The following is a 23,737-nucleotide window of genomic DNA, read 5'->3' as shown; positions in this document are numbered from 1 at the left end:
CCGTGGCGGCCGCTTTTCTGATGGAGGCGAAAAGCAAAAATGCCCGTGTGTACGAGATTTTGGAGCACGTTAAAGATCCCCAGGTGGTCAAAATTAACCCGGAGCCCGCCACTACAGCGCGCCTCATCGCCTGTGTTGCGTCGGCGCGTTAGACCCTATCATCAATCGATCAAATCCAGTAGTCAAAAAGTGTAGCTGTGTTTTTGGACATTTTGATTGCTCCTTTGATCGTGCGGATTCATCACAACGGTGAATTAAGATACCGAACTCGTGCACACAGCAGAACGGTTTAGTGACTACGTGCCGCCGAACCACCTTATCGAGAGACGGCACCAAGTTTTTAAATCAGAACTGCACCGAATGTGTTTAATGCTTTTAATACATATATCAAATAAAAGAGACGTCCATGAAATGAATCTTTCGAAAGGTATCTGACAAACTCGCACCTACATTGAAAAAAAGTGTAACGTTGGTATTTTTCCTAAGCTCTTCTCTTATGGTATCTGAGGTTGAGTTGGAAAAAAAAAATGTACTGCGCAAAAATTGCGCATGCATTGCTATGTAAGACGCATTTAGAGTGCATGCGCGTAACCTCATGGCGTTGCGTTCTCATAAGCTGTTTTCCACCTCTAGAAATGAGCATATGCCACTGCGTCGAGGGAAGAACACGGTAGAGCAGCTAGTAACATTTGCAAGAGTAATGCTGATTCCCTTCGAATTACTCTAGTTATGGGTGTCTTAGCATTATTGCGCTGCAGTTGCATATTATTTTCTGGTAACCTAAAGGGTAGCATAGCCCCCCCCCCCCCTCTCCCTCAGAGAAAACTGCACCAGAAATTTCCTTTCCTGCGAGTATGAGCCCGGGTCGGCTAAGGGCGAAGCAGAGACCGAATACATTGCGCCATTACAGCTGGCGGCAGATCACGTTGGTACAAAACGGCGACGACGAGGGTGATCATGATGATGATGATGATGACGGCCCGCAGTGGCACATCCTGCATTTTTGGGAGTCGTTATGTAGAATCACGGGCCGTTTGGGCGTGGGGTCACAACGACGCATCTTTTTAAGGTGAAAGCCTAGATCTTAATGTTTGAGTTTTGAGGTACCGAGAGCGTAGAGAAACTCACTGTGATGTACACAGAATTCTTGAATAAAATCGGAGCGCGCGCCGGGGGAGGGAAGAAGGTTCAGTAAGACGACTGTACGTAGAACGTTCTGGAAGCACTTAGTATACGTCCCCACGTGGGCTCAGAGCTTCATTTCACATCGCTATGGGTGCCGACGCACCAGGCCCTAGTCACGGGCGGGAAGGCCGGGAAAGTACGCCACGGTGGAAGAGGCTAGAGCAGCTGGAAATGCCGCTCTTCGTAACCGCATTCGTATAGAGGCGGATATGAATGAAGCTTCGGCAGCGGCACGACGAAAGCTACAAGAAATTTCAACAGCACAACAGAATGTCTAAGTAGGCTTTCGCATTAACTTTCTTAAAAAGTTTTAAGCAGCCTCCATGATTTTTTTCTTGCACAGATTTGTTGAGCTCTAATAAATTCAGAAAATAGGCATACGTAAGATACGTTGTTTGTATTCTGATAAATAAATTCAAATTTATGTTTGGTCGCGTTTGGTCAAGTTACGGCAGGTTAGGTTTGGAGAGGTCAGATTAGGCTAGGTATATAGGTAATGCTTGGTAAAGCGATGTACTTAGTGAGGGTGAAAAGTGTGTCTAATCCGCCGCGGTGGCTCAGTGCCTAAGGCGTTGCGCTCCTGAGCACGAGGTCGCGGGTTCGATTCCCGATCGCCGCGGCCGCTTTTCTGATGGCGGCGAAAAGCAAAAACGCCCGTGTGTACGAGATTTCGGCGCACGTTAAAAATCCCCAGGTGGCCAAAATTTATCCGGAGCCCTCTACTACGGCGCGCCTGATCGCCTGCGTTGTGTTGGCGCGTTAAACCCTGCAATCAATCAATCAATCAATCAATCAATCAATCAATCAATCAATCAATCAATCAATCAATCAATCAATCAATCAATCAATCAATCAATCAATCAATCAATCAATCAATCAATCAATGAAACTGTGTCTACCATGCACAGCAAGCTAGCAGCCTGTGATTCCGCCCATAGGAGAGTCATGAAGATAGCTCAAAGCTTGTTTTCCTCGTCGCACTGGAAAAAAGAAATTCAGGGAAGCTTGCACTCACGCGCAAGACTTGAATGGCGAAGCTGTCGTAGGTGAGCATTGCCGGACACGTAGTTAGGTTTCAGTATCATTGTTTATTTGCATAGCTGCGGTGCTAGTAATCGTCGTAACGCGCATCGAAGAGGCCGTCGTCTTCTTCGCGGCGAGTGGTGGATGCAAAGTCATCCTCAGCCTTGTAGACTTTCACCAGCTCAACTGCCGAAGCTTGCACTAGGTCACGCAAGGCTTGAACCACAGCGAAGCTGCAGGATTTCTTTTTACGTGGGCACTGAAGGACACATCACCAGGCATTTGTAAAGTTTGAAATGGTTTATTTACATGTTCTGTCGTTGCTTTGCACTGTGCTAACAGTAGTCATCGTCATATGCATCAATATCGTCGTGTTCCTCATGCCGAGGATTACATGCGCGGTAGCGCTCGTCGACCGCGCTGGAGTTTTTTTATTTTTATTCACCTAATTTATTTTTAATTTTTTTGCTAAATGCACTAAGTGAGCCGGGGAAGCGGATGCCGCGAGGCACGCGCTCACGAGCGCTCCGCATTTTCTTGGTATTTTTTCTGTAACGCCGAAATTACGGCTTGTACAACATTTGCGCTGTTAAAAAATTGGTTTTCGAAGCGTGTTGTCATTTTGAAAATTCCCGCAATCGTCACATGCCACTGCGGAACAACCAGAAAACAGATAATCCCATTCTGCATTCGCTGCAGCTGACACCCATGTATTAAAACTAAAGCTTTCTTAGTGGCGCCGATGGCATCCTGTCAAAAAACTAATGCATTTCTCGATGGACCGGTTGGTCGACCGGAAAGCTCTAATAACTCCCCTGCACACACGGCACATGCGTGCAAACGGGCTTCCATTGCGTTAAAACGGTCCCTTCAAATTCGAGAAAAAGAGACGGTTCTAGATAAGACAATACACGCCACGATCATAGAGAAGTAGTACAATAGTGTACCTTTGTCTCATAAACCACGTATAGGTGTACATTTAGATCGGTCGTGTTTGCGCGCACTTAGTGCGCGCGAAAATCATCGCATGTGTTCGGTCTTTGTTTGCGATGTTGATCTTTGAACGTTTGACGACCGATTGGACGCACTTTCACCGAGGGTTGAGCGCACTTCTGACGCAGTTTTGATCTGAGAGAACTCTCGAGCTTCTGTAAACTTTCTTTGGAAATGAATGATGTAATTTTTTTGTCGTCTTCTCATCTTGCAGAGCGCCCTCTATTCTGGGCAGCAAATTGGGTGTGCATGAACCAGCGTACCTCGAGGAGATTTCAATGCCTGCAGGTCTCCCACAATACGCTTCTGAGTATCCTAAGCCTCGCCGAGTCAGCAGTACGCGGTACTTTGGTGAATTCGGGCACTGTTTTTTGCCGGCTCCGAATATTTCAGTCTCTAACTTAAGTTCTTATTTAATGACTTTCCTTATCCGCTCCTTCTCCTGAGCAGCCCATGCGTTCGCCCAAGGTCTTGCAAACCAGGCACCCTTGGAGGATGACAACCGGGCAGATCACCCTCTCACTATTTTCAGCGACATAACGCAACACTACAGGCTATCCGACGCACTTACCCGCCAGGAGCTGACTCGCTGTCCAAAGAACAAGAAGTGACCTTCCGCCGCCAATCCCCCGCGTGGGTACGCGCCATGACATAAGGAACCAACCAACCAACAAACAAACACGTTCCCAGACCCCACGAAAGTACACGCCATTCACCCCACACTCTATATCCCACCCCCCCCTTTTCCACTGTGCAATTACTGCGGCCGACGCGCTACTCTATATCATATGGCCTGGGAGTGCCATAACAACCCTGGCTTGAAACCAATTCCCAGTGCTACCTACGAGCATTGGGCGAGTGAACTTGCCAGCTCTGACCCGAATAGGCAGTTATGGCTGACCGAAAGGGGTAAGACGGTGTGTAGTACCAACGGAGTTCTGGACTAAGGACCCCGCCCACCTACCAGCTCTTGAGTCGAATAGTTTTTCATCCTCTTCCTGCTCCTCCTCCTCCTTCTCCTCCTCCTCCTGCTGCTGCTGCTTTATATTTAGCACCGAAACGTTTCCCGTGTGCTCTGGGGACCACCCAAGGCGGAAGTCAATTAATCAAGCAATCAATTTAGTTTTTTTCAGCAATGACTATATATTTATCTCTATTTCTTTCTTTGTTTCTGTTCTTGTTTTGCAGGTCGCTTATCGACGAATGTGGAATTAAAACCGCTTACTACAATGTCTACGATGGAAAATTTGTCGGGTAAATTGAATGGTCTAATTGCGCGGCTGTTTTAGGAACACACGGTTTCCTCAACAAGAGAATCCGCATTTCTTTATTTTTTCTAGATTTCATAGTTTAAAGAAAAGATAATAAGAGTTTGACGTACAAAAAAATAAATAAATAGACCTTCAGGGAGAGCGAGGCACAAATAAAAATGAAGAGTCGAAATGCCCAGGCGGGTGCTACCACGCACGAGATGTGTGAACCCGTTGCCGACGTGGGAAAACAAATTCACTGCCACCACCGCTGACAGAGACGGACAGAAAGTTTGTTTTACTGTCCCCGGGCGCTTATGCATTCCGTTCCGACGCGGGAGCATCAAAAATTGATCCGCGCGTCCGTGGGGCTGTTCCATTCTCGCTGCATCGGAATTGACAGGAGAAGCGACAGCGCCGGTAAAATGCGGCGAAAGGGAGGAGAAAAGAGAGCGAAAACGTGAAAATGCGGGCGGCGAGTAGAATACAGGCAGCAGTGGGTCGCCTGGGAAGGATTGGAAAACGGAGTGTATACAGAGTAGTAACGCGAGAGCGCAGAGAAAGAGCCGGTTTTTCACTTCGTCTTGAATTCGGTAACCTTTGAGCTTTGTTATTGTATTTCCAGCCTTCCCCACTCTGCCAATCTCTCCTTGCTTTGAAGGACATATCTTTACAAGGCGAAGAAGCGTGCAGCGGCGTGCGTGTGCGTTTGGTAACGGTTGGGCCGAGGGCAGGGGCTGAAAGGCCCCGTTAACGCACAAGAGGGATAGGTTCGAATAGCGCTCTTACATCACAGTTTTCCTCTGTTGTTTTAACACGAAAGTGTTTTATTCCGGGATTCATGAAGATTTCGTTTACGTCACTGGCGGAACTGACGCCAGTACAACGAAGCAAGCGGCCTGTAAAGGGTGCACCCCTACACACAGGGTATTCTTGCGGGGAAGCAACCTTTAGTACTAATGAGTACATTATACTTCGGATTGTTCGTTTTCGGGTTTTATATTAAGTGCGACTGCACTTTATAAGCGACCCCAAACCATCCACCGCCGGCGTCGGCGTCGGCGGCGTCCGCAGTGCTCCTCCATATTTAAAAAAGAAACAGCATCCGGCGCCAGGTTTCGATCCGAGGACTTTGCGGCCGCAGCGCGACGCGCTACCGACTAAGCTACGGACGCCAGGCTGATATCAGTGTGAGTAACGCGCCTTATATCTTTAACGCATTCAAACTACGTCGTCAGCGGCGTGCGTTGGCGACTCAGCGGCGTTATAGCGGCTTGATAACTGCGTGGTGTACACGTGATACTACAAACCCGATCGAAGAGATGGAAGAGAAGGCGGCGAGGCGGTGGGCTGCGGGGGCCGAGCGCAAGCGCCGCAAGCGGGCCGACAACCGTGCATTCGCACTTTCACATTCTCCCCCTCGGGGAAATGCGGGGGAATTTTTTTAACACGAAAGTGTTCTATGCCGGGATACACAAAGATTTCACCGTCGTCATATCCATCACAGAAATGACTCCAGTACACCTTTGCCGATGCGACCCGCCATAAGGACGTCGCTCGCCAAGCACACCCACAAGACAGCCACCGACATACAAATCATGCTCAGCTGCATATTTCGCTGCACCTTTCGCTTTTGTGTTTTACCGATTCCTACGACAGAGGAATCAACTAGTTTTTTTTTTTCGTTCTCCAGTCCACTATAGGTCTTTTCTTTGTGTTTTTACTTTCGCTCCGTCCGTCCCACCTCTCGGTATACAATTCTGTTTTCCAACGCCTTCCATGTATCCCTATATGGGCCTTGCATTTTCCCTATTTCGCCCTTTCATTGAACGGTTTCCTTTCTCCCCCTAGCCGGCGCCGGACGATCACGTAAACGTCATGGCAGAACGCCAGGCGGCCCGTTCACATCGGGGTTGTGGCGCGGTGTTTGGACCCGTAAATGCGGCGCTTCTCTGTCGGCTCGGGTCACGGCGCGTTTAGTGGTGTGAGGAGAAACTGCCGCCTCCTGCGTCGCTCGGCCGTTTTCCCACCGCCTCATGTAGGGACAATGAACAAACCGTCGCCGACACCGCCGTCTTCTCCGCGCTCTCTCTATCCGGTCGTTCAGAGCGTCGTGGAGATTGAGTGAGTCGGGACGTCGGGGAGGCGCTGAACACATATACCGAGCGCGTGGCCCCGTTTCTTAACGCCGTGTGGTGCACCGTTTCGGCTCGATGCCTCCGTGCAATTTCTTGAGGAGTTAAAATACTGTTGCTTCCTCGCCTGTGGCTGAGGGGTAGAAGAAAAGGAGAAGAGAAATAAATTTTGCAGCGTGGTGACCGTAATCGAAGCGATAATATGTTTTGTACTAAGTAACGTACACTTTTTTGCAAACCATAACAGATGTTAAAAATTCTGGCTAGGTTTACCGAAATAGAAAAGGTGATATTGTGAGCATAAGGACGTTATTGCCGGACATTATGCCCGAACGCAGCATTACCATCATCGCCTGCATTGTGGACACCAAGGGGTGTGTTTCCCGGTTAGTCATATCCGTGCACCCACCGCCATTATCATCTGTAAATGATCATCATCATCCCCTCGCTTCGACTGCGGACGAACGTCTGGGCTCGGCGACTGAATAAGGACCTTCTTGCGAAACGCCGTCCCTCAATATGTTGTTATACAAGACCAGAAAGTAAACGCATTCAGGTCCCGAGGGACGTTAACATTTAAAGAAAAACTGTTTATATTACGCGCCGCCGCCATTAATGTGTTTGAGGCGCCCCGTAGTGCAGAGCTTCGATTTAGTCTTGACAGCTTAGCGATTTTAGCGTGCGCCGAAATATTGACACACGGGCGCTTTACTGAAAAGCTGGATATTAATCCCCCAGTTCTCCCGCCTGTGTGGAACGAGAACTCGGCGTGTGGAAAGAAAATTCGGAGGCTTGCGTTGAGCGTATTAAACGATTCATAAAAATGCCTGACGATTACGATAACCCCTAATGCGAAATTCGTGGGCAGCGCGAACTGAAGCCTTCTCGGTCAAGGCGCATATCTGTTGTGTCTCGGAAAGTGATCGCGTGATCAGCGAACCCACAGTTGTGCGCACTACGCTGCCTTTATGTCGCAGCAAGTCGGCGCAACCTAGCATGTTTTGTAAATCGTGTTTGAAACTCCCGCACAAATGTCACGTGGTTCGAATTAGCCACGCAACGAGGACGACGATAAAGGACTCGAAGGACCGATGAACGGGCTGCACGCAGAACTTGAAAGAACAAGACGCTTGCCTGGTTTTGCGTTTTCTTTCTCGGGCGCCACTAGACGTCGAGGGCGGTTTTCACTCACGCGTCCGGCGCGTGCTCGGCAACTACCCTCCCCTTCACACTTTCGGTGGAGCGTCTCGCACTGCCTCGGCAAACGGCCGTCCCCCTCACAATTTCGCGACACTCTCCTCCTATGTTTTCATTAAGTCTTGTTGCTTACCATCATTCGCTCGGTTGCAACGCGGAGGACATCGCCACCGTGAAACCACAGTAACGACGGCCAAAGTGCGGCGCACTAGAACAGCGAGGTCTTCGGGTCTCCTATATTTATTTTGATGTCCTCTATTGCTCTTGAAAAAAAAATGTATTTCTAGCAATTCACTTGCGTTTGGGGGTGAAGCCAACTTTAAATAGGCTTGCGCAAGCATGCTTTTTTACATTGTATGCTTAGCAATGAAGCATAGCCATTTGTGGAGGGAGTTTCGTTGCAGCCGCACCTTATACTCCTCTCCATCTCGCCGCCTCTTTTCCGAGTAGTTTATGTTGCGCGCCACGCGCAGCCTCTCTTTCTCTCGCGTATACCATTTTTATGCGTAAATTCGGGAGGCGGGGGAGGGGAAGGTGCAAGAGCAGGCAAGCTTCGCGCGCTCACTGTAGACGTACCCGTTCTTCTGGGGGGAGATTTTAATGTGTACGTGTCCCAGTCCAATGCGACGTGTCCCAGTCCAATGCGACCTGACTGACTGCTGTCCTCTGTGGTTGAGCTATCTGGGTTGGTGTGTCACACGGACAGTAAGATGACGACGACGCAGGAGAGAAACGGAGGCTCATGTTTTTAGGCTATCGCGAAAATTTTGGTCTGTCTGTATATCAATGTATGTCTGTCTGTATGTAACGCGAGTCAGCCACCCGGCCAAAGTGAAAAATAAGCTGCGCAATAGGTTTATATACCCACAGCCAATTCTAAGCGTCGATGCCCGGTGGCAATGTTCATACTTGTCAACATTACTGAACAAGAACAACACATTGCTCAAATATCAGGCAGAAAATCAATACATGAGTGAAATTTGCAGTGTTTCTTCATAACAAATTCGTGGACGCTTGATTCAAAAGAAATACTGCCTCTACTGCATAAGAAACAATTCACCCCATCGCCTGCTGTCGCCCGCGCAACTATAGCTTCTAACGGCATTTAAAAAAATCAAACGAAAACAGTTAGGAAAGGTTTTACTAGATAGGTTGCACATTCCGCTTGGAACGCACGTGGAGAAAGGCAACGTGGTTCTATAAACGTTGAAATAGGGCGCCTCGGTTCACGCGCGTCTTCGCCGTGCGGCAGCGCTGGCATCGAGGCACCCGGCCTGGAGCAGTGAAAGGCGGTAAATTTAAACTGAGTTGAACAAACCTCCAGCGTGTTTACCTTGGAAGGAGCGCAGCGGGAAAAAAACAGCATGAGAGGTGAGCGGGAAAGCGAAGGGAAGCATTTACTTGGCATATGACGAAAGGCTATCGTCTTTTGTCGACATTTGCAACGAAAGGAACAGATACGCGGGATATTTTTTCTTTTAGAGTAAAACTGTACTCCTTCCAAGTTTCATTCGGCTGATTGGCTAGGAAGTACGCTCAATGGTAAATGACAAACAAATGTGTTTTGTTTCGTGCCCACCTTTCGCTGCACCCAGCTTTGCCGCATGCCTTGTTCACAGAGCGGAAGGGCACTGATGTTTTTGTTTTGAGCCTCCACATGAAAAGTTGTTTTTGCAACAGGGATAAAACCCGCGTCCTTAGTGAAATTTCTTGTAAGAGGAAAGGGGGTTAGGTAACCATGGTTACAAAGTGCCTTTTTAGGAATACTTGAGTTGTGGCTGGTAGCAAAACAAGGAAACCTGAAGATATGATAATGAACGCAAAAAATGTCGGGTAGATTAAACTAGGGTCGCTTTTATGGTGTATTTTCGACGACATTTTAAATATTTGGGGTTTTCTGCAGTTTTTTAACACATTTTACGCAATGTACAGACAGAGAATAAAGTTTATTTACCACCATCTGTTGTCATCTTGGTCACTATGCACAGACTTAAAATTGGTTTGTGAAGTTTGTTTTTGGGACATAAAGCCCATTGTCCTTAATCTTTGTCCGTAAGGTTTAATTACTTGAATACGTCCTTTTTTGTCCTTATGAATCTGCGAAAAATAGCTTGAAGGGAATGTGTTACAAATGATTTCAGTTTGATTCTCCAATGGTAAATAATTGCCGACGGATGTAATTCAAACGCTGTGACTCAACAGCTTTTTAGGAAGGAGTTGAACAACTAGGGACTTGCAGGTTACCTTTACATTAGATATTATATCTTGCGTATGGCCTGTAATGAAGCTTCTAGATGTTGCAAGGGTTAAACTATGAAACAGGTTCGACTATTTTTCGTGGTAGTTTAGCCGTGCTTCAGGTGTTTTAATCTCAACAGCTACGATGTAGCGACTACAAACTATTGCGCTAAGCTCCACGAGTTAAGGATATAAATGGGAGTTTTTATAATTTTTCACCCGGGTGAACGCTTCCTATGTTTGTGAATCCCACTCGAAGTAGACGAAGTACGTTTTTTCAGTATTGAAAGGCAACTAAGATTACTACTGCAGGACGTTTGTGAACAGCCGGCAATAAGGATAATAAAATAACGGCATTTAAGTACAGCTTTAATGAATTCAAAATTGTTTATAAAACAAAAGAAAAGTGAAATCTATATATTTGTTTAACGCATCTGTGTAATGTATTTTTCCGCAAAAACGTTTTTTTTGTTTCTTTTTTTCAATGCTGCCTAATAGTATATAATTAGTAGCATATTCTTGCAGAATATCAACGCCTATTTTTTATTCTCCTGCGGTTTTAGCTCACAGTACTCATGCCGTACCTAACCGCTGTCTTTGTCGGCCAACAAAGTTTCCCGAGGGAGTCCTACAGGCTGCGGGTAGCGCAACAAAATATAGATACAATAAAAGAAAGGTCCATAGCATATGGGCTACAGAAGGCGGACAAATAGCATTGTTTGTGAGCCGATAAACGGCTGTGTAGTGAGGCGGGGAAGTGTCGCAAACATGGAACGTCCATGCCTCAAAGATTCTTTCATGCGCTTAAACTCGTTAGCATAAGTAAAGACTATCCTTTCGGGTTCAATTGCTTCCCGGTGAAGATTTCCGCAATTACTAATGAGACGGTTTTCAATATCAATGTTTGGCCAAGCGAAGTTTGCGCAACCTTTGGAGAGTTTTCCGCACGTGGGGACAATTTCCGCATGGAAAGTGAACTTAAGTGTAAAATGGGATCTGTAAACATCGTACTGAATGCATAACATCTCAGGAGGACCAGGACGAAGTTGAAAAATAAAGGGGGGGGGGGGTGGATAGAAAAAGGGCCCACTCCCCGCGAGGGGGACTCGAGTAAATGCGTCGCATAGGGGGTGGGTGTATTGCGTTAACGTTTAGTGTTTGGGGAGTTGGTTGTAGTGAATGCGTTGTATCAGCAGCTTCTTGACGTAGTTTGAATGAGTCAAGGATATAAGGCGCGTTCGAAGCCTTTCATTCTGTGTCGGCTTTGGGGCGCAGTGGGAAGAGCACCATGTACCTCGCGTTCCGCCCACAGGTAGTGAATGCGTTGTATCAGCAGCTTCTTGACGTAGTTTGAATGAGTCAAGGATATAAGGCGCGTTCGTAGCCTTCCATTCTGTGTCGGCTTTGTGGCGCAGTGGGTAGAGCACCATGTACCTCGCGTTCCACCCGCAGGGTCGTGGGATCGAAACCAAGCACCGGTAAGTATAATAAAATCAAACAAAACAAACGCGATGAGACTTGTAGGTAACTCATGCCAAGTTTCGCTTCAGCCCATTTGATGGATGCTTAAACGATAAGGGATCTTCAATCAGTGTTGCATTAAAGGTGTCCTCCATCGTTGCCGTTCGTTTTTATCCACTCAGAGCCTCTATTTTATCGTTCAACAAGCTCGGACTATTTCTACTTGAATTCTAGGGTCACTCGGTCATGCACTCTGTAACTTAGTCTTAGCAGTTAATTGTAACGTGCAGGCCCCCAACTACGGCCGCCGCATCGTATGTGTCTAGCCATATGTCCAATCGCAGCACTTTTCCAGAGGTTGTGCAGTGCAATGTTAACGAGAATTCCGCACTAGTTCGAGTCACCCCAGGTTGCAGGATTTGTACGCATGTATGTTTACATTCCACGTGGATATGTGCACATTTTCGCATAAAAATAGCATTACATCTCTGTTTATTCGATGCCAAGAGTGACCTTAAGAACTGGTGTCTTTACAGCGACAAGAAGCAAGCATATGGCCGTGCCCTCAGTACAGTGTCAATAGCAAATACGGGGTCAATTCTACCACTTAGCTTGCTTGCGTCTATGCTGCTTTAACTTAAAAGATTATTTTTTTAAATTCCGACATCCCCACCACGAACGTAAGAGGGAAAATATCCCATTACGTAGCTCCGATCGTACAACAAAATTCCGGAGCGAAATACTGAACAGCGCAAAAAGTTTGAAGGATCCATGCGAGAAAGCAATGAAACAGGGAGTTGTGCTGTAAGACAGTGCCGCGCCACCTCAGTCACCCAGTCATAACGATGTGTTTGCGGATCTGGGCGTTTGTTCAGTTTTGTGCTGCAAAGTTTGCTCGAAGCCATATTGGTGTGCACAAAATGTCGCCGGGTTTCTTCTGAAAAAAGACCAACAATTACCCTGTGGATGCAAGTGATCGAATTACACATTGTTTCAAATGAGCATTAAGTATCTTTTAGTGCTGATGGGGGCGTTAGGTGAATTTTACTTCGATATTCATGGCGGAGCCAATTGGTTCCTACATTTTACAAAGGAAGGCTTTCAGTTGAAATTTAATGAGGACCATACCCAGTCTAAAACCACAACAGGAATACCGCAAAAACCTAACAAGAATTCCTGTCGTACGACAAAAAAAATTTGTTGTGACTACAGAAGTCCTGTTGTCGCTACAAAGCCATCCGTTGTTACGGCACACATTTCTGTCGTAACAACAAAGTTAATTTTCACAACGACAAACATTCCTGTAGTCACCAAAGAACTGCCATTTACGCTACTCTTCACAATGAGCAATGACATTCACGCCATGTGCAACTACAGATGGAACATTAGAATTGCGACATGACAGGAATTCGGCACGACGGAACATCAATCTTAGGACAGGAATACGACACACGACAGAACATCAGAATAAAGAGACGACAAGAATACAATAATGGGACAGTACGACACGCGAAAAGACAAACTACAGACATTTTAAATGCAGAGCATTTCTTTAACTCACGATGTCACCCGGCTTTGTCGGCGTGCCTCGGCGTCCGCAACAGCCGTTCCAGGTGCGCCCTCTCCCCCACTCCCCTCCCGCATCACGCTACCCTCCTCGCTCTCAACAACAGGTCCGCACCCCTCCCCCTACACTATATAAAAAAATAATACTTACCGGCGCCTGGTTTCGATCCCACGACCCCGCGGGCGGAACGCAAGGTACATGGTGCTCTACCCACTGCGCCACAAAGCCGACACAGAATGGAAGGCTACGAACGCGCCTTATATCCTTGGCTCATTCAAACTACGTCAAGAAGCTGCTGATACAACGCATTCACTACCTGTGGGCGGAACGCGACGTACATGGTGCTCTTCCCACTGCGCCACAAAACCGACACAGAATGAAAGGCTACGAACGCGCCTTATATCCTTGACTCATTCAAACTACGTCAAGAAGCTGCTGATACAACACATTCACTACCACCAACTCCCCAAACACTAAACGTTAACGCAATACACCCACCCCCTATGCGACGCATTTACTCGAGTCCCCCTCGCGGGGAGATGGGCCCTTTTTTCTTCTCGTCTTTTTCGACTGGGCATGAGATTTTAACGTGTTTCTCTGGAAGTTTCTCTGGACTGTGTATACATTTGCTTGAAAAATTTCAATGAAAGCCCGCCCACATGCGTGCTACTGCTAGATCCACAAACCCGCTCTCCGGTGCTACCTACGGAGTGAGCGAATCGTGTTGAGTTGGTATTTTGTGTACTAGTTGTGGTTTCAAATAGAGCAATCATATACGCATTGCTTTCGAATTTCACTGAATCCACGGTGTGCTAGTGACGGCAAGTTCTGTGACTTTTGGCTTTCGCCCTGCGAGGAGCCTAACGCGTGCGAGAACTTCCTACGGAAGCCACGCATACCTGCCGCTCCGAGGCGTTATTTTAGCGAATACTTGGGATTCTGAGAAGCAACTCTCCGGTATTTCTTACGATGCTTCACAGATCATTGACTACCAGAACACTGTCATTTCCAGTGGCAAAAAGGTGTGATTCGGGATGAGAGAAAGACGTGGAATGCTTAACGGAAATAGTGCTGCTCAAATGCCCAATGTTAAGGAACCGTTAGACGAGAATTGATTTCTCGGGACGTCCAGCTGGTTGAACATCATCTGAGAATCAAGTGTTTGTTTATGATGCAGTTAACACAGACCAAGTTCTGGTCTCGAAAAGTGAATAGCACTGAATACTTGTTCACGGTGTATGCGCGTATTGTCTGAAACTAAACGGGCCGATAGGGTCGAAAAAAAAAATAACCTGATGCGAGGAACTGGGTAAACACGAATCGCATTTGCGAGCGGAAAGTTCTGCGAACGCGGATTCGAGCCCTGAAAGTTCTCACGAAATTTGAGGACAGTTCTGGGAATTCTGAAGGAAAGCTTAGTGAAGCTCGAACCTGCGTGCTTTTAAGGTTCCTATGACGCGTTCTTAAGCGCTGCTTTCGTCTGAATGTGCGAGATATGTGCCATATTTCTTGTGCATTTCATCGAGGCGGGGAAGCACGAAGAGGTGGAAGAGGGAGGAGAGAGAAATATTGATTTATTGGAGAGGTTAGCTCTAACCAAAAGAGGGTCTGGTTACTCCAGATGTCGGAGTAATGAAAACGTACAGCGGCTGTTTTAATAAACCACAAACTAATACAAGTCATATTAGAAAGGAGAGCTGTTGAGAGATCCTACATGCGCTGAGTGAAAAATATGCTGTCTGTAATATATACACTTACATAGCGGAACAATATTCCAATAGCTTGCATTCGCCTATAAATACGGAAGCATCATGCAGTAAACGCATATACACCTATGTACAAACTGCACGAAAATATCATAAGAAAATGTATGCACGAATATTCATCTACATACAGTAGAACGCATCACTCTGACGTGCGTTGCCACGGTGGTCCAGAGGAATGTACGTGTATTTAGTAACGTTCGCATACCTGTGTTGCGTGGAGGAAATCCCTTATGGCACTGAATGCTTTGTTCTGACCTCGTAGATCTTTGCTTGCACCTCGGAGCTTTTGCAAAGGTACCGGTGTCGCACAACAGGTTCACCCTGTCATTTATTTTATTCGCTTGGTCGCATAAAGATGGAATTCCAGTAGTACGGGACGCAAGTCTTCAGACTAACGCCCACAAGTGCGGCGGGTGTCGTCAGCGAATCAAATACAGTACAGGAATCCCCCAGGGTAGACGACGTCAAGGCTGAGGCGATGTAATCGGGTGAAAATTTTCTAAATTGTGCCCATCGGAAAGAGGGGAAGAGAGATGAAAACGAACGGAAGGTTAACGGAAAGTCTTGAAGGTTAACCAGATGTTGAGCTCGGTTGGCTACCCTGCACTAGGGGAAGAGGGTTCGTGGGACAAAAAAAAAAATGTGGTTGATTCCTCTGTCATGGGAATCGGTAAAACACGAAAGTGAAAGGTGCAGCGAAATCTGCAGCTGAGCATGATTTGCGGGTCGGCGGCTGTCTTGTGGGTGTTCTTAGCGAGCGACGTCCTGCTGGCGGATCGCTTCGGCAAAGGTGCACTGGCGTCATTTCTGTGACGGATATGACGTCAGGGAAGTCTTGGTGTATCCCGGCAGAAAACACTTTCGTGTAAAAACATAAAACCCGAAAACGAACAACCCGAAGTATAATGTACTCTTTAGTTCTAAATGTTGCTTTTCCGCAAGAAGACCCTGTGTGCAGGGGTGCACCCTTTACAGGCGACTTGCTTCGTTGTACTGGCGTCACTTCCGTGACGGATATGACGTAAGTGAAATCTTTGTGAATCCCGGAATAAAACACTTTCGTGTTAAAAGCCGAAAAGGAGAAGGTAAGAGCGGACGCGCACAAGCACCCATAGTCCTTTCCTGGGGCACTAAAGGCAATTGTGTGAACACGTATTGCTGAGAAAACGGAGAAGTGAATTTGTCGCCTCCTGTGAAATTTATGGCAGGGACCGATTCCCTGTAAGATTGTCTTTACCGTGAGTGGCCGATTGTCCAATCGGCTGAGTGTGGTGGCAAGAACGCTTCTCTCAAATACTATAGAGGGCAACCTCAAAGCAAATGCTCCGATGTCTCTTCGGCCTCACAGCCGTCTCAGCGGACCGCAAGAAATTAGGAAAAAAATAGTTTAAGGAGGCGCATGAAACGGAGGAAGGATTAGTTCCGCGTTTATTTTTGTAGCTGATTACACCCTGTTATTGACATCTTAATTAGGTTTCTTGCGCTGGAGCTACACCTGCGCGATGATGTGTGCCTAAGTAAATGGAGGCGGAATAATCTGGACAGCCTACGTAGTCGTAACGGGCGCCGCAACCTCGACCCACAAGCATTTTTATCCTTTCTTCTCTTTCAAAAGCCGCTGTCATGGCCATAAATCGAACCAGCAACTCTATGCTCAGTAGCTCGATTTTTGAGCTGGTACGTTCTAGCGGTGGGTGCAAAACTGATATCCTTTTCCCCGAATTTCAGCCGCATCAAGTCCTGATCTTCTGCACCAATTTATTAATTAAGAGAGCGCTATTCGTGAGCCGTTAAGTCACCGCGGCGCGTAGGTAACTGAAATACTTCTACAATCTCAGCCACATTCAAGTGCCGACGGCCCTGCGCCAATTTATTAAGAGACCCTGCTGCGGTTCCTCTTTGATGTGGCTGGTACATACCTAGGTATGGCGTCCCAATAATTGATGTTCTTTAGCGACGCTTGTGAATTCCTCTGCAATTTCAATGATATATAATTGGCGCTAATTAAGTTTTGTAGATTTTATTTTTATCGCAGTGGAACATAGTATCTGCAATTTCAATGATATATAATTGGCGCTAATTAAGTTTTGTAGATTTTATTTTTGTCGCAGTGGAACATAGTATGTAGGAGCCGTGGGCACGTTGAATAGTCGCGATTAATGTACTAACCAGCCTTCACATACTAGTTGTAGTTGGTTAAACAATGGCACTATTTTATGCATAGCACTCCACCCTTCCTGGCAGGTATGGTTTCAGAAGGTGAACCTCAGAAAATTAGAGCGGCAGTCTTCAGGCGAAAGACTGCCGCCTAACCCTTCTCCCTTAACTCGGTGTTGTCCACAACAGGCTTCAAAAGGACCAGAGACGAAAAGTCGAGGCACCTGGCAAGTTACCCAAGCACGTAAGCACTTACAACAACACTAATTGTTCGGCCAGCTCTGTTGTACCAGCGCGATGTAACAAATTGGGCGCCAATTGCGAGGTCTTTTTCGACGCCGCGGAGTCGCCCCGCGAGCGACAGATGGCGCTACGATACCGTGGCGCTGCGTTCGATGTTTTCTCGCGGGCGTCGATGGGGGCGCAGGGCCGCTGCGCTGACCGAGCGCGCCTCACCCAACCCGGCTCAGTGCTCCCGGACTAGAGCCCCGTGCGCGGGGAATATTATCGGGACGTGCCCAGACGAGAACTACGGAAGAGCTGCAGCTACTGAGCGCCGCTTTTTGTGCGTTCGTTGCGCTCGCATACGCTCTGCGCCCTGGAGAGACGGCGTTGTTTTTTTTTTTCTCTCCAAGGCTTTGCGGCAAAGCCAGCATCTTCGCTCCTTATCGCGCGCGCGTGCGAACTACTGCGTCAAGCGGGGCGCCAAAGTTTGGAAATGTGTCGTGATCACGTTCGTGACAGCTTCCTCTTGCGCTGCCGGCTGCTGGACCTACCGGGGATGCGGCGTACATCGGCGTAACATTCGGATGAGAGCGGAAGGTTACTCGGGTTTTTAAGGGACCGTTCGAGCGACTCCTAGCGTTCTGCTGAAACGGTGAAGTGTGTAGTGATTCGGCAGTGTTTCTGGTGCACTTTTTCGTCCTGTTGGCGGCCTACCGAGTATCCGCTTTTGTGTGTGCATGTGCGTACATTTAAGCGTGTGACGATAGTTGCGGTAACTCTACGAAGCTCCTTCCTGGCAACGCCCTCCAACCCCGCAATGTTTTGTGTAACCATTGTGCGCGTCCACAAATGTCGAGGAGAGTGAACCAGTGAACAAGAGCCTTACTACAGGTGAACAGAAAAAAAGTAGGAACAGTTGCTGGATAGCTCTAGAAAAAAAAACGACAAAGTAAAAAAAAAGAACTTAGGTTTTTTTTTTTTTTTTTTTTTTTTTTCATTTTACCCAGGACTGCCGCGTGCGGTGGACAAGCGACTGTCGGCAATCTTGGCACGGTGATGTGCTGACGAGCGGCGCAGAAGTGGCGAGATCAGCGCGAAGGGAGCGGGTGATGAGTGCCCGCGGAGACAGTGGAGGTGGCGGCCGTGTTTCTGTCGCTACCTCGGCGATGGATATCGAAGGCTCTGGATTTCGGGGCGGTTTTTCGGCGCCGGTGATGCGGGGGCCCACGTCGTCCTACTGGAGACGGTGGCGCATCGGGTGGTGGCCAGGATGGACTACTACGGCGATACCAACCCTGACTGCGTTGATACTTCTCTCCTGCCCATCGGGAGCGGCGTCGATGCACTCGAGAGGTGAGAGGGGGTTGCGGATGCGAACTAATTGGGCTTAGCAAAGTTTTTTGCATTGTTCGTCGATTCCCGCGTCGGAGAAGTGTGCGGATTAGCGTGAGTGTGCGATTTTGTCGGGTGGACAAGTTAGGAGTGCACTCGGCGTGAGGTCTTTTTCCGGCTACAGAAAGCGCACTGGACCGTCTGCATCACCCTGCCCACCCCGGGAGTAGGTGATGAGACCACCTTGCGTCACTTCGTCTCACACTTTTATCTCCCAACTCCTTTTTTTTAAATCGGAAAGAATGTGCGCAACGCGAGAATACGTTGGAACAATGCCTTTTCCAAAACTCCTACCGCCGCGCCGATTCCTACCGTTCATGCGTTTTCAGCCCTTTTTCCCCTGAACGCGCGTACGTCAGCGACGAGCGCCTCCAGAATTGGCGATTGCCGTCGCCTGCGCGGCGCTTCCTCAAACGCAATTTTTAGCCCTTCTGATTTCGCAAATTGCTTTCGCGGCGGGATGAAAATGCGCCGTGACAGCGCAATAATAGAGGCGTTTGGATGCTGGGATCTGAGCTGCTCCGAAATCAATTTACGAAGGGCCGCAATGCCGGGTCTTCAATGCAAGCGAAATTTCGGGGCGGCATTTTTACGTGTATGTAAAATGGTGCAAAGTTTTCGCGAAGTGCCCTTGCCTCTAGGGGTGCTCTACATGGCGTAGGTTAGTGCGACCCTTCCAGTAGACGATATATGACACGGCCAAACCTGAAAAAAAAAGAAAAACGAAAGTAATGTAAAGCTACAGATGTACATGTATATATATATATATATATATATATATATATATAAAGCGAGAGAGAGAGAGAGCGCTATGGTGATTTTGTCTATCCGCATCTTGTTTATCCCTGCATAGTTTTTCTATCGCTTAAGCTGTGTATTCACATAGGTTGTTAAACTCATTAACTTCTTGTCAGACCAGCAGCTGGGTCTGAACTCCAAGTCAATGAGGCGAAGAAATGATACCCTCAGGCCGTTTTCACAGACGTGATATCGTGCACATAAGGGTTGAACCCACCCACCCAGTGGACCCAGTTTTCTCGGGGTCAGAGCAGCAGGAATTTTATGCACGCTGGAAATTCTTTAACTAAATTTGCGTTCACTATTTAGGTATCACTATCAAGGGAGATACAGTGGCAGTACCTTGTTCGCAACTGTTATCCTAGGAGGTGTTTACCGTCTTTCGACTGGGCTTTCATAGTAGTTCTGAAACATTTTTTTTTTGAGCGGTCAGTTTCTTCACACGCTCCTATTCTGAACGGTCAACAACTGGATTTTTATTTTTCTTCACTCTGAACAGAATTCTGTAGGTTTTTACTCCATTTTGTAGTATCGGTTTTATGTTTATAGACGCGCTTATTAGGTAAGCCTAATTTTATTCGAGGCAAAGAAATCTCTACAGACGCTTTGTTTTAATGCGAAGTGGAAAATAACGTTTATATTTATTGGGGGTGTTGCAATTAGCAGAACACAATTTTTCGAGAGAACAGACGCGCATTTTTTGTTTGTCTTGAAGCCCAGCGGACAACAACAACAACAACAACCACAACAGCAACAAAACAACAACAATAACAACAACAACAACACAAAAGGGTGATAAGAGCTGGGGAGCAGACAGCCAAGTACATAAAGATAGAGGGGCCTCACGATATGCGTTTTTCCTTTTGCTGGATGAAACGATATAAGTTAGTTTTTGAGGAAAGCGGAAACGGGGCCGTTACACAGAGGCAAAAATTATCGAAAAATTTTTCCGTCATGTTTTGGTCTTACGCTCTACGCTACAGATATCTGTTTTCTTTTTGTTTTCATCACAGGCCGAAGGCTTCTTTCGATAAGCAATGTGTTCCCAAAGAAAATGGTTGAGTTCCTCGTGTGTACTGTCTACGACATTTTGCATAGAGGCTCATTGCCCAGTCCAGCACGACTCACAACTTATGCTTCGCTTGTGGCTCGTGATGTCTGATGGTGTGCTCGGCTGTTATTTTTTATTTCGTTACGGGAAAGTCCTCCTCTTTTTCCGGGCTTTCGTTTTTTCGGTGTTCTGGGTTATTGCTTTGTAGGCGAAAGTTTTATTTTCAAAAATTGAAGCAACCTACAGAAATGAACGAGTGCGTGCTGGGGGCAAAAAGCGTACGAATTCATCGATGTCGTCTTCAGGGAAACTATTTTGTCGGCCCTTTATGAAATAAAATTTATTGACATTTTTAGGGCTGTCTGCGGAATATTAAAGGGATAAGGATTATTATGTTATCCGGATAGCCTGAATGTGTAGACGGAAAAAGGAATATTGAGTTCGTAACGTTCGGCACAAGGGAGCAACATGAAATTCAGGAATAAAAAGAAACCCTTATGGAAGCTTGGTGCTACAAAAAAAAAAAAAGTTTGAAGGTGATGACTTACCGCTGCAGAAATAAGCGCGCAAAACTGAAGCAAATTTCTGTTTCTTGGATTTTAAAAATCCGGTATTCGATATCGAAGGAACTGACCGGAAGTACCTTTCTGGTTGTTGTCAGCCAGCAGGGCTTTGTCGACAGCAAGAAATTATGATACCGGCAGCAGAAAACAACCTAATTGTAGACGTAAGAAGCAGGTGCTCCTTGAGATGGGGGTTATTGTACACGTCACTGCTTTAGATAATTTTGTTTGCATGGTGTGATAAAAGGAAATAAGAGAACGGAAATATTACCGGATGCTGAAGATGGTCGGTGCTCGGATCAAAGCGAATAATGAGACACCGGGGCTTCGGTAATCCCTCTGATAGCGTCCGGACTAAGTCGTAATATAGCATCTAATGCCGTCCGAGAGTTGTATGTAGGGGCGGCGAGCAATTGCGCTATGCGCCCGCGCGCAGTAATCAGGCCGGCGACAATACGGACGGCCAGACGCAAGAGTGCCCGGCTGTACGAGCTAGCGGAACAGATTGAGGACATTATTGACGCTCAACCATTGGCACATGATTGGACAGCGAAGCTGCTAAAATGATAATGGTGCTACAAAATAGTTTCAAATGCGCCGCCGTGAATAGCAATTTAGCAATACCTTACTAGCAATACCTTACTTATTAGCATAGCGACCGGGACGCAGACCAAGCGAGTGCGAGAACCAGAACAGAATTGTTTTTGTTTTGTGATTTAGCATTATCCTAAATTTTTCAGCTCGAAGGGACAGTGCAACACTTTTTGCAACTGTTTTTAAAATGTCAAATGCGTGCAGAACGTAGTAAACAACACATGCAGTACTTGATTTATGGAATCACAAGGTACCTCACCTAAGAATTACTGCTCCATGTCTATCAGATAACTTAAAAACTTGATGAAAAGATTTTCCTCTCTTTCCCGGCCTCGGCGTTTTTCGACCGCTGAAATTACGTCATTACAGCGGAGCGGCTATGGGACGAATTTCCTTCAGTTTGAGAAATTAACACATTTTACGGCCACTTTAAAAAGAAAGCCATTAAAGCATAGCAGTAACGGAAGGCGCATCTGCTGGGACGAGCAAATCACGCAGCGCCGCTCCTTGCTGCGATAACTATAGCTTTTGCAGTGCTTCGTGTGGACGAGAAGGAAATAGGGAAAGCGTTTATCGGAAGTGTTGCAGAGACCCTCTTAGGAATTCTGGGATAACTGTAATAATATTTTAACAGAAAAAACGTTCGCCGGCGGCTTTGTGACACCGCTGCAATAGCAGACGAGCGAGGGAGACATGTTGTTCGTATTAAAACTTCGACTGATAGTTATTTATCATCCCTGCGGACAAACATTCTCACGGTTATGTAACCGCTGAACGGTACCACGTCATATAATTTGTTTTTTGGGAGAGTGTTTGAAAAACACGAGTTACAGCTGTTTTATCCGCAGAAGCCTGTATATTGACAGCAGACAGTAATTTGAACTGTTCACCCCTCCACCGTGAATTAATTCCCTACAAGTAAATGAAACTCGGCGTATTAATACAGCCGCCTTAATGGCCAAATGCGCTATGATTTTTAATGTATAATAATAATGCATTATGGGAAAGGCTAAAGAGGATTCGCGAGAAAGTTTGCTTTGTCGCCACGTCCAAGCTGCGTGCCCAGGACGCGAAAAAAATACCTACGAAAGATGCATATACAGCCCTGCTGTAAAATGAAGATGCGTGACAAAAAGGGCAGGTTTGAATCAGGTTTGCTTTTCAGATTTTGATGTGTTAAGGAGGAGGATTGGGCTCAATAGAACAATCAACGTCCGTGCGCACAGGCCTGTCATGTGGCTATTGACCGTGTGTTGTCGTTACTGATCCCATTTATTAGCGCTGTTTTTAATTCCGTGAGTATGCGCTAACCAGCCACAATTACCGTCTTAAATAACTTAAAACCTGAACGCTTCAATATCTTGTGTGCCACACCTTCCTAGCAATTCTAAGTAAGGGGGAAAAACACTTTTTGTTGTGTTTGTTCGTGCGCGAATTTTCGCTTTCGCGCTGTTTCTACAGTCCCAAGGATTCCCATTCCCATTGTCAATCGCAATGACGCAACCGGCGCCTCCCTTTCCGCCTCGGCTGGGCTTCGGCAACATGAGAAGGGCAGCGTCACTTCCCCAACTGTCAGTGGGGAAATTGACGCACAAGTTGGCAAGCCAACACGAAGCGGTCGTAAACACGTTTCCAGTCGCGTAGGGAGAACAAATACGAAGCATTTATGAGGAAGAGCTGCCCCTTTTTCCGCGACGCCTCTCTCTCTCTCGTCCCGTGGACGTATCGTAAACGGGCTCATATCTACGGTTAGTATGCGAGGTCGCTCCGTTTCTCATGCTAGCGTGCCACGTGCCGGAGTCTCGGGTAGGGGTTTGTCTCACAGATGCGGAACGGCCGTACACGCAGGCGAGGAAGAGGAGGTATCAGGTTTGGAGCGACGCCATTGCTTCGCTGCAGAGTGTATAGATAGAGGGTCGCCCGTACGACGAGCGTGCGTCCGTGCCGTTAAGTTTTGTTGTGTATCTTGGGACGGTGGAGGGAAAGGGGGGCTGCTGATCGACTGCTGGGTCCCGCTGGGCCGACGCCGCCGCCGCTGAGTGGGCCAGTTACGCGGCCTGCATGCCGAACGACGGCGGTCCCGACTCGCGAGGGAAGGGGTGAGCGCGCGGAGGGGGGCGTTCGGACGACGGCGATGCCGAG

General features: G+C 47.2%; 1 protein-coding gene across 2 annotated transcripts in view; it reads left to right on the top strand.

The window, feature by feature from the left end:
* Window positions 1-17,454: 17,454 nt before the first annotated feature.
* LOC144169495 (neural cell adhesion molecule 2-like) overlaps window positions 17,455-23,737 on the top strand; it is a 326,391-nt gene continuing 320,108 nt past the window's right edge. For both annotated transcript variants that reach the window (XM_077698683.1, XM_077698682.1), the window contains exon 1: window positions 17,455-18,550. In XM_077698683.1, coding sequence (XP_077554809.1) covers window positions 18,307-18,550 — 244 coding nt within the window. In that variant the 5' untranslated portion in view covers window positions 17,455-18,306. The remainder of the gene's footprint in view (window positions 18,551-23,737) is intronic.

This window comes from Haemaphysalis longicornis, unplaced genomic scaffold (assembly GCF_048455015.1).
Source record: "Haemaphysalis longicornis isolate Haplotype H1 unplaced genomic scaffold, Haemaphysalis longicornis Haplotype H1 scaffold_2, whole genome shotgun sequence".
NCBI classification, from domain to species: Eukaryota; Metazoa; Arthropoda; class Arachnida; order Ixodida; family Ixodidae; genus Haemaphysalis; species Haemaphysalis longicornis.
The sequence above is the reverse complement of the archived record's forward strand: the minus strand, read 5'-3'. Positions and strand labels throughout refer to the sequence as shown.